Consider the following 15,050-nt stretch of genomic DNA (forward strand, 5'->3'; position numbering starts at 1 on the left):
ATGTTAACATTATACAGGATGATCGTTTGATCCAGGAGATGATCATACCATGAAATAAATGAGGCATTTGAATTCAAGGTATTTGCAGTTCAGGTTCATCCCTGCTTTGGTGTAGATCATATCTAGATGGTTTGAGGTGTCCGACAGTCCCAGTGAAAGCCAAGGGCAGCTCAACCTTGGTGTGAGGGCAAGAAATCCCACCAGAGACCACAAGCTAGAGAGGTCTATGAATGACAATTAAAACAGATTCCCAGCAAAGAAATGGTATTCAGGAGAAAAAAACCCCCAACAAACAGAAACAAAAAAGAAACTTGCTGATTACAGCTAAGGCTTTTGAAGATTACATCAAGTCAAACTTTTATTAGCAAAGTTGTATTTCATGTAAAATGAAAATATCCTTTTAAACCATACGTGCACATATGCATGATACAAACAGCAACTACAGTACAACACATTTCTCTAAACTTTAATAAATGCACACTAACATTTAGCTCAAAAAGTAACATTGTAATGGTGACACCACATTTGCTTTGATCTTTTCTCATGAAATTACAAAGTATCTTATTTAAAGTAGTAGTAATAATAATGATAACAAAAAACGAAACAGTGTGCTTTGGCTCAAACCCACCTACTGGCTCCTGCCTGAAAACGGAATAAATCAGTGCAGATCACTTGAGACTTTTACATGAAAGATAGAGAGCTGCAATGTACACATGTGCTGGTATTGCAACACAGTTTATAGGCCTTATTTTGAAATATCAAACGTTAACAGAGACGCAGCTGAGGGCTTGATCCATTGTTATATAAAGGAAATTCTCTTGCCATCAAGAATTCCCTTTTATCATATCTGTTCTTACAGGCATGTAAAATAATCTAGATTTACCACTCGTCTGTAAAATGATGACTATAAAAAATTATGAGATTTTCTTTCAGAAGCGTACAAGGATCAGTGAACGTTATTCTAACTTCAGTTTACAAACTGAATGTGGAATTACTGTTAAAAACCCCTGTCTTTTTATATAGAAAGATTGTGCTAGTATTTTTTTTTATCTCAAAAACTGTAACTTTTATTAAAGCCTCTCATGCATTGGATCTGACCCATTCAGTCAATGGAAGTAGTTACCAGAAAAAGAGCTACTCATTCAAATTTGTGTAATAAGAACACAACAGAACAAATATCGTAGAATCATAGAATCACAATAAATCATTAAATGATATGCTAATTAGATACAGTTAAAACTTGAGTTACAAAGGTTTTTTAATTTAGAGTACATACACACATTTTATCCAGAGGGGAATGTCATTTTCTGATTTGGTTCCTGATTCTGCTCTTCCTAAAGATCCAGCCCCAGATGGGCTTTGATACCCAGTCACGTAACATTATCCTTGATGAAGAGTAGAGTCAAGCAGAAGTGAAGATTTCTTGAGCCCCAAATTTTGGTCCCCAAATTTTGCCAGAGAATGAAGCTGGGGCCATTCCTACAGGTTCTTGGTTGTGCTATTTTATTTTATATATATATCTATTTCATTTTTTTTAATAAAAACCTAGGTCTGACATTATAGTCAATACCAAATCAATGGTACTCTGCTTTGTGAATGCAAATGGCTCACTGGCACAGGAGCTAGCACACAGGGCTTTTTTTCCCCATTAGTAAGGAAGAGCTAATTTTCTTTGTTTAATCTTATGCGCACTCATAACTTTTTGAGAAACATCCAGCCCTCTCTTGTTCCAGGGGAGGCAGCTTAAATCTGCAAGCCAGGATTCCTGGGGCCAGGCAAATGCCTCCTCCTTGCTGGATGAAACTGCATCCCAGGCGGACTAGGATATCAAATCTGAAAGTGTCATTTCCCCTCTCACACTTGTACTGCCAGCAAAATATAATGGCACTTTGTAACCAAACATAACCAAACTAACAGCCATGGCACTGGGTAATTAATAATTCCCTATCCAGCATGGTCTGCATGCTCACACACTGGCCATCTCTGACTCCCTCCTCACAGCATGCAGTCTGAAATCCCCTTCTAGGTAGTAGTTAATGAAATTGCCACAGATTTCCATCAACTGATTTTAATAAACACTCCTGGCCAGAGTAAAAAAATATAAAATACATTAATGGATTTAACATACTATTTTAGAACTGCAGTACAGTTGGTGATACTTTTTGTTCAGCCTGCATGGCCACACTTCCTCTCACCTGTAACAGACTGTCCTAGAAAAAAATGCAGCCCATCTCCTGGCAAGGACAAAAGACTGCTCAGGAAAACCTAAGCTTGCTCTGTTAGCTTACTTTTAAAAGAAAATCACTAATAAGAACATGAGGGTCCTGCACTGTCTGGGGTACACTGTATAAGTACTACCCTTACAATAGAAAATAAAACCCCATTGTGGAAAAAAAAAAAAAACAGAAAAGAAATGCTTGAGAAAGAGAAAAGAGCTCAGGTGACTGAGATTCCCCAGGAGTTTTAGCCATTTGTTTAATATTCATTGGGCATATTCCTCAAAAGTCAGTGCACACTATACAAATTCCACTGCACATCTTTTTGTCACTCTATCATTTTTAGGCCCTGAGGCACCACAAAACACCAACATCAAGATTTAAGGATCTGAATTAAAATTTTAATAGGAAAAGCACTCATACTGGCACAGATGAGTAGCACATCACAGGAATGTCATAAACATCTCTTAGCAGCAACAGATCAGTGATAGCACAGGGGATTAATATTCATTATTCCATAATTTGACATTCACTAATATGATTTGAAAATTGTGTCTGTTTAATGTAGACATTTTCTGTGACAAGGAGTCGAGTGGATCTGCAGCAACACGAGAAATGGATGACTGGGGCTGTGGGTGGTGGCATCCAGCCCCGCCATAGGCATCTGCCCCAGTTAGTGACCCTGCAGCTGGGAGAGCTCTGCCACGCTCTGGTACTGCCCTTCCTTCTGCATAGGAGGTTAGCGACGCTTTGGGGGAGTTGATCCCAATTTCATTCCCTAATTTTTTGTTCCTATTTCAAAGACCCTTCGTCATGTGTTACTGCAGATGATTCCTAAAGGAAGTCATGAAAACAGCCTGAAGCTTGAAACAAGGGCTGTCACAAGCCCAATCAGTTCTTACTCTTTATCTGATTTGGGCTGCAGCAGACAAGAGTCAGCAGATAAATATCCTGGTGGGAAATGTCTCTGTTGATGAGATGCCAATTTTCACATTTGTCCAATTATGCACTCATTCCCTTTTAAAATGAATATTTTGTTTTGGTTTTGTTTGTTTTTTTGTAAATGAAAATTACTTTGGACATTTCCAGCATTTGGATTGAGTGAAATACAGATTCACTCAATACAGACTGCAGTGATTTTTGAATCAGGGCAGATTTCCACTCCTTTTATACTCATACACATGGCATCACTGGCGGTTTCAGGCTGGCTGTTTGGGGTTTGTTTATTCATAACAGAGGCTATATGAAAGGCCCTTACAAGCTAAATTAAAATAAAAATAAAGAGGAACAGATATGTAGAAGCATCGAGAACCAGAGGCCACTTACTGCCTTCAGAAATGGATGAGTGCTGGGAAGGAACCCGTGCTAAGGTGATCTGTGTATGCACCATGGCCTTTCAGGTAACAACCTGCATTTCTGTGGGCAACTAACCTGCCTTAATTGTAGCTCTTACTGGAAACTCGTAACTATGCAAGTAATTCTTGCTTCCTCTCTTCCTCCCATTGAAGTAATAGAGACCATGAAGGAGCCACTGGGGATATCTGCCTAATTAGTATCGCGATGCAAATGGCTTTTAGGATCTATTCCTCCTGTCGTGACTATTTAAAAAATATCATAATTGAAGTGACAGTCATTTGTAAGTGCAAGAAGAAATGAAGCCATATTGACCCTCTATTCAAATGAACATATTAAAAAATGCATACTTTTAAAGAAATTCAAGAGATTCCAATACAAAAAGACCAAAAATATGTGCTGTATAGCTTGCTGAGTTAGTGTTGCAGAGGCAAAGGAAAGAACCAGGTTTAAACCAGCATTCAGTAAACAAAATATAAAGAAATTATACCATAATATTTCTCTTTGTTTTTGCTTTTGTTTATGTAACAATGAATAGCTTGAAATAACTGATAAGAGTCAGGTAGGTCTATTTATGTGATACTAGAAAGATGTGAGATTTATATGACTGGTAAACACACAACTCCTTCTGAAAACTAGTTTTGCTGGTCCAAACTCATATCGAGAAGCAATTCTATTTATTCCTACACAGACTCATGCTAGCAACATGTCTCATTTCAAAATAAAACAAGGCTGATTTTTACTTGTGTCAATATTAATATCATATGTACAACGTCTCTATGAAATGTATGCTAGTGCACAAATATACAGATATGAGACAGACAACAAGCATTTTGCTTAGAAATGCAGCTCGCAGAGACTTGGGAAAAGAAATTAAAATACTTTCTAATGATGGTGGATGGGAACCCTGTTTTACCTTGCCACAGGAAAGATACTGCAGCTTAACTTATTAAGGAAATAGTGCCAGCTACTGGGCAAGAAGATTCATCTACAAGGCCAGAGCTTTGTCTTTTAAGAGCAGCTGTTCTGTGGATAGTTGCATGTCTAGAATTGGATATTGCAGTCAGGCTGTAGCCACTAAAATAATTTTACAATATCTCAAGCAAAGGAGTTTATTTCTTTATGAAAAATTATACAATATATAGAATACATTTCTCCAGTATTTTAAATTATCATTTTTCTCAGTAGGATGCATGGTGTCACTTTGCAGAGTAATCTATTGGTTTTGTTCGATTTTCTTGTTATGTTATAACTTCTACAATGCCATTGGTAGAGGCCACGGTATTTGAGAAAATACTATGTATAAATTTATGTACAAAGCGACAGCAGCCACGTGGGAAAAAAAAATACTATACAGAGAAACATATTCCAAACCTAAGACACACACAAAGTAGCAGTTAAGTATACAGATGTAACACTGAGAAATCCTGTTTTGGTAAGACTAAGACATTTTCTATAGTAAAGAATGATTTGTTTTGTTTTAATTAGAAGAAAACACCTAGAAATTAGGATGGAAAATCATCTTTAGTGGCAGTGACTTATTTTTATATACTGCATGTCAGGTTCCTGACTGGGTCAATTGGCAACCTGCTTCCAATCACATGTGGTAACTGTGGAATACTAACCGAGATAAATATCACAATTAACATAATCATTCTTGCTATTATTTTAGGCGTGGAGAGGAAAAGTTGCTGTAGAACTCCCAGTGCTTTCCACTGACCCTTTTTCCTTAGATCCAGAATAAGCTCCAATAAATGAACCATCTTCATTGAACATCCCATGCTCCCCTTCTCCATAATCTACCAGACTATCAGCACTTTCAGTGGCTTTAATGTCCCCGTTAATTGACTGGAGGCTGCCTTTCAGTGGCTTTTCATCGCTGTCACTACAAAACAAAGAAATGCCTTTCCAAAAATCTAGCTTTTAATTGCAAGCATGGAAACTACTCTTTTATTGTGAAAGTAAGCAACAGGAAGGGAAGAGCAAGGGAAACATTCTATGGGGTTGTACATTGGGAATGATCTGACTCTGTGAGTCCTGCTTGGTCTGGTGCACCTCACACAGGTGATGCACACCAACCTGAATTCCCCACATACATGATTTTGTGATTATTTTAACGATGGAACTGGTAAAAAAGGCAAACACTAGTGAAAAGTACATGTGTGTTTTGGGGTTTTTTTTCCCTTTTTGCCTTGGATAGACAGAAGAATGGACAGAAAGTGGGGGGAGGGGAAGGAAATGCTGGAAAGGATTTGAGGGATCTGTTCCAGCAATCACTGCTGATGTCAAGTCTTCAGCATCTTACAGAAAGAGACATTTTCATTTTACAAAACAGTGGGCAACAGTCAGGGCTTGTTTATTTCATTTTTCTTTTGAGGTGGGTGGGGGAACTGATGTATATTTGTGGGATGAGGCATCAGCTGTAGGTTATATCTCTCTGCTTTGTGAGCATTTGTTTGATTTGAGATGGGCTTTTTTCTCTTTTTTCATTTTTTCTGCTGTTATCTTACTGTAACTGATGGAGTTTCTTTCTGCTAAGGGGAGGAATAGGGGAAAACAAAAGCAGAATCAAGTGCCTGTATCTGCTCATATGTGGTCTATGTTCAATGGAAATCTCATAAAAAAGAACAGACCCTCACCAAAATTCAGGAAAAAAGGGAAATTCCACTGGCCATTCTCTCTATGGAGAAGAACCAAAGCAGCCCCACTTCTCTTGGCTGAACACTATATTGGGGGGTTTTGAAGGTAGATTAAAAGATTATAAAAAAACCCAAACAAAATATTAGGCCTCTGAACTAGGCACATAATTACTCAATTATGGTCCTTGCTGATCCCAACTCAGTGTCAAAGTTTTGGCAATGTTATCTAAGGAAGGGTAGAAAAATACACCTGAAATTTACCTCTTCAGCATATAATCAATTATGTATATAATCAATACAGTAAAAACATTTGCTACTCTTCTGCACATGGCATTTCTATTTGTAAAAAAAGGTAAGTTTGGAGTTTCGGGGGAAAAGAGGGAGTCAAGGTTATTAACCTCAGGACTTTCTTACCTTTCTAAATATTTGTCCCATTAGAAAGCATTAAAAATTAAATAAAGAGGAAATTATGCAGAAATAAAACCCTATTCCAGTACAAATAATGTAGTATATATAAGAAGGATTTAATTGGAAATTTTATGCCCTTAAGGCCATCGACATCAGTTTTCCAGCATGGCTCTTACAATGATGCATTTTCCTTCATACCGCAGTTACGCAATATTATAAGCTTTAGTTATTTTAAAGCAGCCGAAGTGATTGTTTCAGTTCACCTACTGAAACTTCTGTAGTGAGGTTTGTTTGGGGTTTTGCCATCTATTACTGTATTTCAAACTTTTGTTTTCTTCCACAAAAGAAGCATTCCCCATATTGCATGATTTGGGCCTGACCAGGTTTCAGAAACCCACTGAAGACATAGAAGTCTTTCTATTGACTCCAATGGACATTACAGCAGAAACCCAAATTATCATATATATTTACATTATTCATACAATGATAACTAAAAAAAAAAAAAGAAAACAAAACCAAGTAAAAAATAACCACTGACACATTAACATTTACTTATATCCCAACTTGGATGGATTTAAGTATACTGGATATACCTTTATATTCCTACTCTTATCCACTCCTACGAGGTTTGCTTTGAAAATGAAAAACAGCGTTAATTGCATGCTATAAAGATGTCCTAAATAATGATGACATCTGGAAACAAAGAAAACCCCAAGAAACACAAACGTTTGTTAAAGCAGGTCCTATTTACCTATATTCCCCAAAGATTTCATCTTTTATTGATTGAGCTTCAGGATCTGGATGCAAATCTTCTTTTTCTTTCACTGTACAAATAAAATAAAGCACAGATCTGTATGCCATGTTCCATGGTGGATGTTTCTTTTAGCTGGTGCAATGGGAAAACCACCTGTCATCACCTACAGCCTAACCTGGAGGGCAGCAGCTCCCGCTGCATGTGGACACAACTGGCATTAAGAGTTTGGGCCCATTGCCTAATTTTTAAGAAATCTAGAAAGTGTTTATAGAGTTGTAGAATGGTTTGAGTTGGAAGGGACCTTAAAGCTCATCCAGTTCCAACCCCCTGCTATGGGCAGGGACACCTTCCACTAGATCAGGTTGCTCCAAGCCCCATCCAATCTGGCCTTGAACACTGTCAGGGACTGGGCAGCCACAGCTTCTCTGGGCAACCAGATTTATACTTAAATATTTATACTGAAAACTTTACTCATTGCTTTGAAAATTACAAAATTACTCTTAGCAATCATTCTATTGTTAAGCAGTTTGGTTACCTGTGGAACTTAGGCTAGTATGTCAAGTAATTGTTATTAGGTGGAAAGTGAGCAGGTAGCCCTACCAAGAGAGGCTCAGAGGTGCAACCAGTGAAGAACCTTAACTCTAGGGCTGGTTTAAATGTTGAAAGATTCAGTGACCACTATCAAAGGCCTTAGCAAAATCTCTGACCAGCACACGGCACTATTCCACCCAGAGAGCACAGCTTCACTTATATTCATTAGAATCCATTCTGTGGATATGTATCAAAAGCTACAAATCTTAATTGGATGTTTCTGCTTGCGGTTTTGCAGCCTTCAGAGAGAAAAGTCTGAAGGATGCCTGTTATTATGTGTGAACATAGTGAAAGGACAATAAATCCATTTACCTGAATATTTTCCTCCTTTATTTCTTCTGACAAAGCAAACAGTTAGCAGCAGTAGGGTGAGCAAAGCGATGGCACACATCAGTCCAATAAACCACCCCTGGGTGGAAATTCCATCGTAAATACCAGCATAGGCTTTGTGAAACAGAAAAGGAGCAACAAAAAAAAAGAGAAGATTAATCAGAGGAAAAGGGCATCACCCTACTATAACATGAACACAATACATGTTCTTCACTGGATCCTAATTACGTCAGTCTATGACTACTTATTGTGTTCAACTTAAAGAAATGCAAGACAGAAATATATCCAGAGCGTGACATTTTTAGATTTAAGGGGAATGTGTGGTCTAGAAGGCACAATACAGACATTTTGTAAAGGTAATTCTGAGAGAGTAGTTGACTCAAAGGATTAATGCCAAATAGGAAAGCTGAACAGAGAATTGTTAAGCCTCTCATGCAAAAGCAGTTTTTGCAAAAGAAATAGAGTTAAGAGTGCACCTGATACATGCAAACCACTGGACTGGCACACTTAAAATGTATTATATCACAGCACTACCCTTTCAAAATCACATAGGAGGGAAAACTGTTTTGTAAAGGTTTGTAATTGTTCCAGGCTATTGTGCATCAAGTAAAGCACAGGACTTATCCAAGAACCACGGATGCATTTATACTCCCATGGGCTTCAACCGCAAGGGTCAAAAACCACAGAACAAAATGATTTTGGTACACTTTCACTGCACAATGCAAGATGTAACCTCCACATTTATTTACATTCAAAATAAATCTTTATCACCTTGAAGGGTTGCATGTCTCACCTCTCCCCCTTGTCTCAATTACATCTTCAAAAATGCTATTGTTATCAACCCAATTCTTAGTCACTAGACGAACTGTATATTCAGTTCCAGGCTCAAGTGCCTCAATGGGGTGAAACTTTTGGGTGGGCTTTACTGCTTCTGAAATCTTGCCGATCCCTTTACCTATGGAATGTACATATTCAAGTCATATTGATTAATGGTATTCATTGAACAAAAGGCTGCAAAATGCACAGTTACAGATAATGCAAATAACAGACACACGACACACAAGGATTTTTGACATTTGTCATCAGATAATCTGATTTTCAAAAGCAGGCAGTGAAGTAAAAAAACATTTTCCCCATTTGATTTTTAATATTCAATCAGATAAAACAAACAGCAGACTGAAGTAATCCTGATGTTTATGAAGGGGTTTGTACATTTCCCAGGAGGAAAGTTAATATTGATGGGGGATTACGGACCTGCTTTAACTAATGCGTGCTTAAAAAATTACAACTTGAAAATGGGCTTGCTTTGTATAGATAATCTGGGGTTTGATGCTTCTCCCATTGAACTAAACTCAGCAGGGAAGCACAGACAGCTTGTTATCTGGAAATGGATTCTTATATGTCTCACAGAAAAAAATAACATTGGGATTTGTACTCCTTTCTCTCCTGACAGTGCTTTTTCCATGTCCTTTTAAATTCCACAGTGCCTGTATGAAGCACTGTTTTAGATATAGCTGAAGTTTGCTTTTAAACTGATGTTTAGGCATTCCTGATGAGTTTAATATTTGATTAACACATAGAAGGGAAATTCCAGTACCCCTAGTTTCAGAGCCTTTTTACTTGCAAAACACCTACTGTAATTTCTGTCTGAATTAAGATTGCAGGGAATTAAATAAGCTTTTTTAAAATAGCATTTATGGATAACAGAAAAAAGGACATGTACAGAGGTTAGCAATCATTGCCTGAACATGAAAAGCCTGTTCACACAAGCAAATTCAGAACTCTATGTGGACATGGGGGATGTCTTTAGTCAATCAACAGGTACAACACAGGAGGGTGCGTGCCCTTTATGGCAGCAAAGAGATTTCTGGAGTCTGCACTTAATAATATAACATTTTAATTGTGCTGAGTTGCTTAATTTGCCTGCTTTATCCAAAGTCGTCTAGACTAAGGACTGAGCACAAAGTATAATTCGAAAACTACTTGACCAATTAGCAGTGACAGTAAAACAATTCTCATTAATATTTCAACTAGTAAACGAGCAAAGCAAGAAGTTTTCAGAGATTAAGGCTTAGCTGACAGCTGAAGGAAAAAAAAAAAGATTAAAATGAATCCAAGCACAATCAAAGCAATAGTTCAAGATAAGTTTTCCAAGGCAACTATACATGTATTATCATAAGGAGTTAAATTAGTAGACCATGGGGACCCAGAAAGAACACATACAGCTGAAATGCTGCTGATACTGAAGCATAGATTATTAGCATAAATTAATCCATCTATTAGTAATTTTTGCTAAATGAAGTATGTGAAACTGAGCTACAATTTTTAATCAAACTGCAAATTAAGCAACAGGATACCACAGGTATATTTTAATTACATGTCCTAAAATCAAGACATCAGAAAAACATAGTTAATGAAAACACTATCTATAAAGTAACAAGAATGAATGTGAACCTTCAACCTATTGTGTATTAAATACCGTATAACACTTATGCACAACATGACAACCACATGGTCCAATTTGTACACAACACAACCTCCCTTAGTAAGGATTTCTCCTAGTAAGCAGAATGCTCAACCCTGAGCTCAGTGGTGGCCAGCAGCTGTGGTTTTGTTCTGCATTTTCTTAAACCAATTTAACCAATCCCCATCTATACCCCATTTATCTCCAGCTTGTGCCAGCCTCTTCTTTTTGAACGGTCAGATCTTTACAGAAACAGAAAGGGGGAACTGATATGGCTGAAAAACCATTTTGTGCCAAGTTACTGCTCAGCTGTACCAGCCCCTCCAGCTGTGCCGCAGCCCTGGCACATCAAGTAGGGCAGGGATGCATGTACTTAACTGAAGGTTTGAGCACAACCTGACCTGGGACTGAGGATCTACCATTGGCTCTCCAGGCTGTTTAATATCACATATCCCAAAACACTAAACACACTTTTTTTTAAAAAACTCAGTACAAGTATCCAGTGATGGGTGATTATGAGGTTTCTTTCCATGTGATTTCTTTCTGCTCTGTGTTACACACTCAATATAGTATCTACAGAGGAGAAAGCATTGCTAATTGGGGCAGGTTTGGTAGTTGGAGTAGAAAAAGCAGTGTAGAATCCTGAAAAACAAAAACAAAGACAGACAGATAAGGAAAATCTCGACATACTGAAAGGTCAGTGAGCTGCAAAAATTAGCTTCAGAAAATTGAAAGCAGTTGGGTTAGGTTTTTAATCTATAATAAGGGAGAAGAAGTGTTAGTAATAAAGGCATACCACCAGCACTTCTCATTTTCCCCCGCTATTTATCAGCCATACCATGGGACTCACACGAACATTAAACACTGAACAGCAATTTTACAATATTCCTACTGGGCTTCAAGATTTATGAGAACAACAGAACACACATTTTTTATAGAAGCTTATGGTATACAGGGAAGAACAACGGAAACTGCACCCAAAGACTTACAAGAGCGCTAGTTATCCAAAAGTTAGCACATCTGTTATAAAACATACTTACATAAAAAAGCTGGCAGTCCAATAGAGAAATATTAATTGTGGGCAACATCTTAATTTATAACCATACCTGACTAAATTCATCTGCTGTGATAAACGGAAAGATGAACTTTTATTAATTTTCCCCTAGTGCCTAGCTATTGAAAGTGTATAAATACACACCACAAGTATCCTTCCTCTATTTTAGTGCAGGAGAAAATTCATGCTAAATTGGGAATATTTTAAGATCTAGAGATTAGTAAACCTGTTGTATGTAAAGTCTACTGAGAAGAATTTATAGGTGAGTCAGTGGCCGTCTATCTGTACTGATTGCATTTGTAGGAGAAATCTGAGCTCGCAAAAGAAGACAGGTTATAGATTGTTCACCTCTTGCTGCTTCTCTTTAGCTCTCAGTGTTGGCTACACTGGGGCAGGCTGATAGAAGAAGAAAAAGGAAAAAAGAAATATACCGAAGACAAACAATCACAGATTTGCTTCAATTTTGTGAATAATAACATAAAGTACTCCAAGACTTATATATTTAATATATTATGTTTAACATGCCTGTTTTTCTTGCTCAGGATGATAGGGGTGTGAAACAGTGATATACCAGATGTTCTTTTTCCTCGTCCAGCCTGCATGCAGCACTTGGGCTGGTGGGATGGTTTGTTGCTGCGATGAGCAACAGGGTTTGATGGGCTACAGGTCCCCCGGCCAAAGAAGAGGCAGTAGAGTGGAATGGCATAAATGACAGAAAAAAAAAAGAAACTTCTCATCGAGATTTCATCAGCTTCTCTTGATTGTGAGCAAGTAAGGTATATTCCGGGGGTTTGCTGGTAACAATACTAGTGGTTACATATGGCTAAGGCAGTTGTATTTTTCCTTTCTCGCTGTGCCTGTAGCAAAAGAGAACTAAAACCGTATGTTTTGTTACAAATGGTTACTGTCCTCATCTTATGGTGTGTGATGAAGATTAGTACCCTCTGGCTAAGATTTTCAAAAAGCCTTAGGAGTTACATGCCAATTGCCATTGAAATATAATGAAACTGGTGAACTTCTATTCTCTGGCTTCTCTGAAAAATAAAACTACAGTTGTATGGCTTCCTCTGGATGAATTTTTCATTAAGGCTTGACTTTCTAGACACACAGTAATAATTCTCAACATGTAATACGTGTTTGGTAATCCTCAAGAAACACTGGTAACTAGATGAAAAGAAGCTTCGTGTTCAAGAAGGACTGCTAAATTAAATTAATTTTTTTCACTTATGTAAGAACATTATTTTGTGCTTTTTCTCAGGGCTAATGATCATTGGGATATCAACATTTTCAAGGCGAAAATTAATTAGTTTGTAGGTCATTTAGGAAATACTGCCTGAAAATGAAAACTTAAACTCATTTTCTAAAGGCAGCATACCTTCTTCTGTGGAATGAAACTGAGATGAACCCAAACATATTGAACTATTATTTGTGGTACAACGCAAATATCCTTTTGCCCAGGTTCTTCATGACGTCCACGGTATTTTATCAACAAATGATAATAATCTTTGGTTGTCTATCACTGTTTTGTACCTGAGATTTTTTGGCTATGTTTAACACCTTTCATAAGAAAGAGGCCTTTTATTTCATTGACTGTATTAGCTGCCAATGTCAGTGGTCTTGGGTCATGCAACAAGGATGCTATAAATGAAAGGTTTTTTTATCACCTACTGCTGTTTCTCACTAATTTCAATGGGCCTGCATTTAATCTTAGCAACAAATATTAAAGTCTGGTTATTTTGTCTGTTCAGTAAATATACAGAAACAGCCCCTTCTGACAGAGGCAGTACTGCAGAGCAGAGGGTTTGATCACCACTGCCAGAGAAGCACAGTGCAGCAGTGCTCTACTGGAAAGTGAAGAGATAGAGATGTGAGCATGAAATGGGATTCACTCATCGACCTTTTGGTAAAGTGTTGCTAACTCAAAGCAATGTGTTACTCCTGACAAAAATCTGAAGGGTTCATTCACAGAAGAAGATGCTGCAGTTGTAGACAAAAGGAACAATCCACCCATTTATCTATACAGGGAGTTATATTTGTTTAATTGAGAGAAACCTTTTTTTACTAAATTCAGTCATTCATGCCACTGCAATCTCATCATCAGGAAACGGGTTGCGCATAAATTACAGGCTTGCAAAATTATCATTTAGAGCACAACAATTTTCCCTACACAGACTTGGTTTTAGTGGTGATATATGCATACTCGCATATGTACATATTAAGAAAAGAGATTGGCTTTTCTTTCTGGTTCCAGACTACAGTAGCAGGGATAACTGCAAATAAATGGAAAACAATAGCAGTGAAGCAGATGAAGTATCAATGATAAAATCTGAATGAATCCATAGTTTCCACCTTAACATCTCCACTTCCCTGGCAGAATGTATCGTGAAATTCTGAAATACCCATGGCACAGCCTGCAAAGGCTTTATTACACCAGTGGAAGCTATTCAAAGTCTTAAAATGAACAATGAGAGCTTTATGTTTTTATTACTAAAACCAGAATAGAGTGGATATAGAATCACTGAATCAAAACCCAAAGAAACTTGGAGTGCTCTATCACAGAGTTTCATTTCAGAGGGCACCACATTTTACATCTGTCATTTATGTGGGTTATTTTAAATTATAAACTTTGACTTTTGCAATCACTCCCTTTCTTCAAAAAGAGTGATTGTTTTAATTCTGAGCAATTGCCTTGCTTCCCATACCACAGCTTAAAACCTCAAGAAGGTCACTGAAAAGAGTGATTATTTTTCTTCAGCCTACCATGTTTAGTTGAAAAATATTTGAACAATTAAGCCAGCAAATAATGACACAAAACTCTAATGGATTCTCAGTGACAGATGCAGTGTCCTAATTTAGGGTGGCTTGAGAACTAGCAAGGAGCACATATTAATAGCAGAACTGGACCCTCACAGCATATATTAATTATACTTCTCTATTCTACAAGCATTTTACAAGAATCAGCTGTTGCTGGTGGTGAAACAGTCTTAGGAAAGAAGAGAATGAGAACAAAATAAATGGCAACATTATCATCCTTTTAAGCATATCAGACAGGGATGCATTTCATAAAATCTGATAAGGTTATTCAAAAGAGATATAGATTTTACAGTGGCAAAACCACATTATTCTGGCTGCCCAATGAAGGCTAGAAAAGATAACTAATGAGGTGAAATTGTGTATTTTTAGCTTGGGAAACAAAAAGGATTTTTTACTTTCCTTAATGAAGAACTCATTTTAAATCATG

General features: G+C 37.4%; 1 protein-coding gene across 25 annotated transcripts in view; it reads right to left on the reverse strand.

Moving 5' to 3' along the window:
* Positions 1-329: 329 nt before the first annotated feature.
* Positions 330-15,050, reverse strand: part of CHL1 (cell adhesion molecule L1 like) — a 140,188-nt gene continuing 125,467 nt past the window's right edge. For 17 of the 25 annotated variants that reach the window (XM_030500969.1, XM_030500966.1, XM_030500957.1 and 14 more), the window contains 4 exons: positions 9,085-9,246; positions 8,274-8,405; positions 7,368-7,440; positions 330-5,454 (listed from right to left, as the gene is read on the reverse strand). In XM_030500969.1, coding sequence (XP_030356829.1) covers positions 5,238-5,454; positions 7,368-7,440; positions 8,274-8,405; positions 9,085-9,246 — 584 coding nt within the window. In that variant the 3' untranslated portion in view covers positions 330-5,237. Of the gene's footprint in view, positions 5,455-6,622; positions 6,627-7,209; positions 7,248-7,367; positions 7,441-8,273; positions 8,406-9,084; positions 9,247-15,050 lie in introns of all 25 variants that reach the window. The other 8 variants (XM_030500975.2, XM_030500973.2, XM_030500976.2 and 5 more) reach the window with 6 other exon arrangements.

This window comes from Strigops habroptila, chromosome 11, assembly GCF_004027225.2.
Source record: "Strigops habroptila isolate Jane chromosome 11, bStrHab1.2.pri, whole genome shotgun sequence".
Lineage (NCBI taxonomy): Eukaryota > Metazoa > Chordata > Aves > Psittaciformes > Psittacidae > Strigops > Strigops habroptila.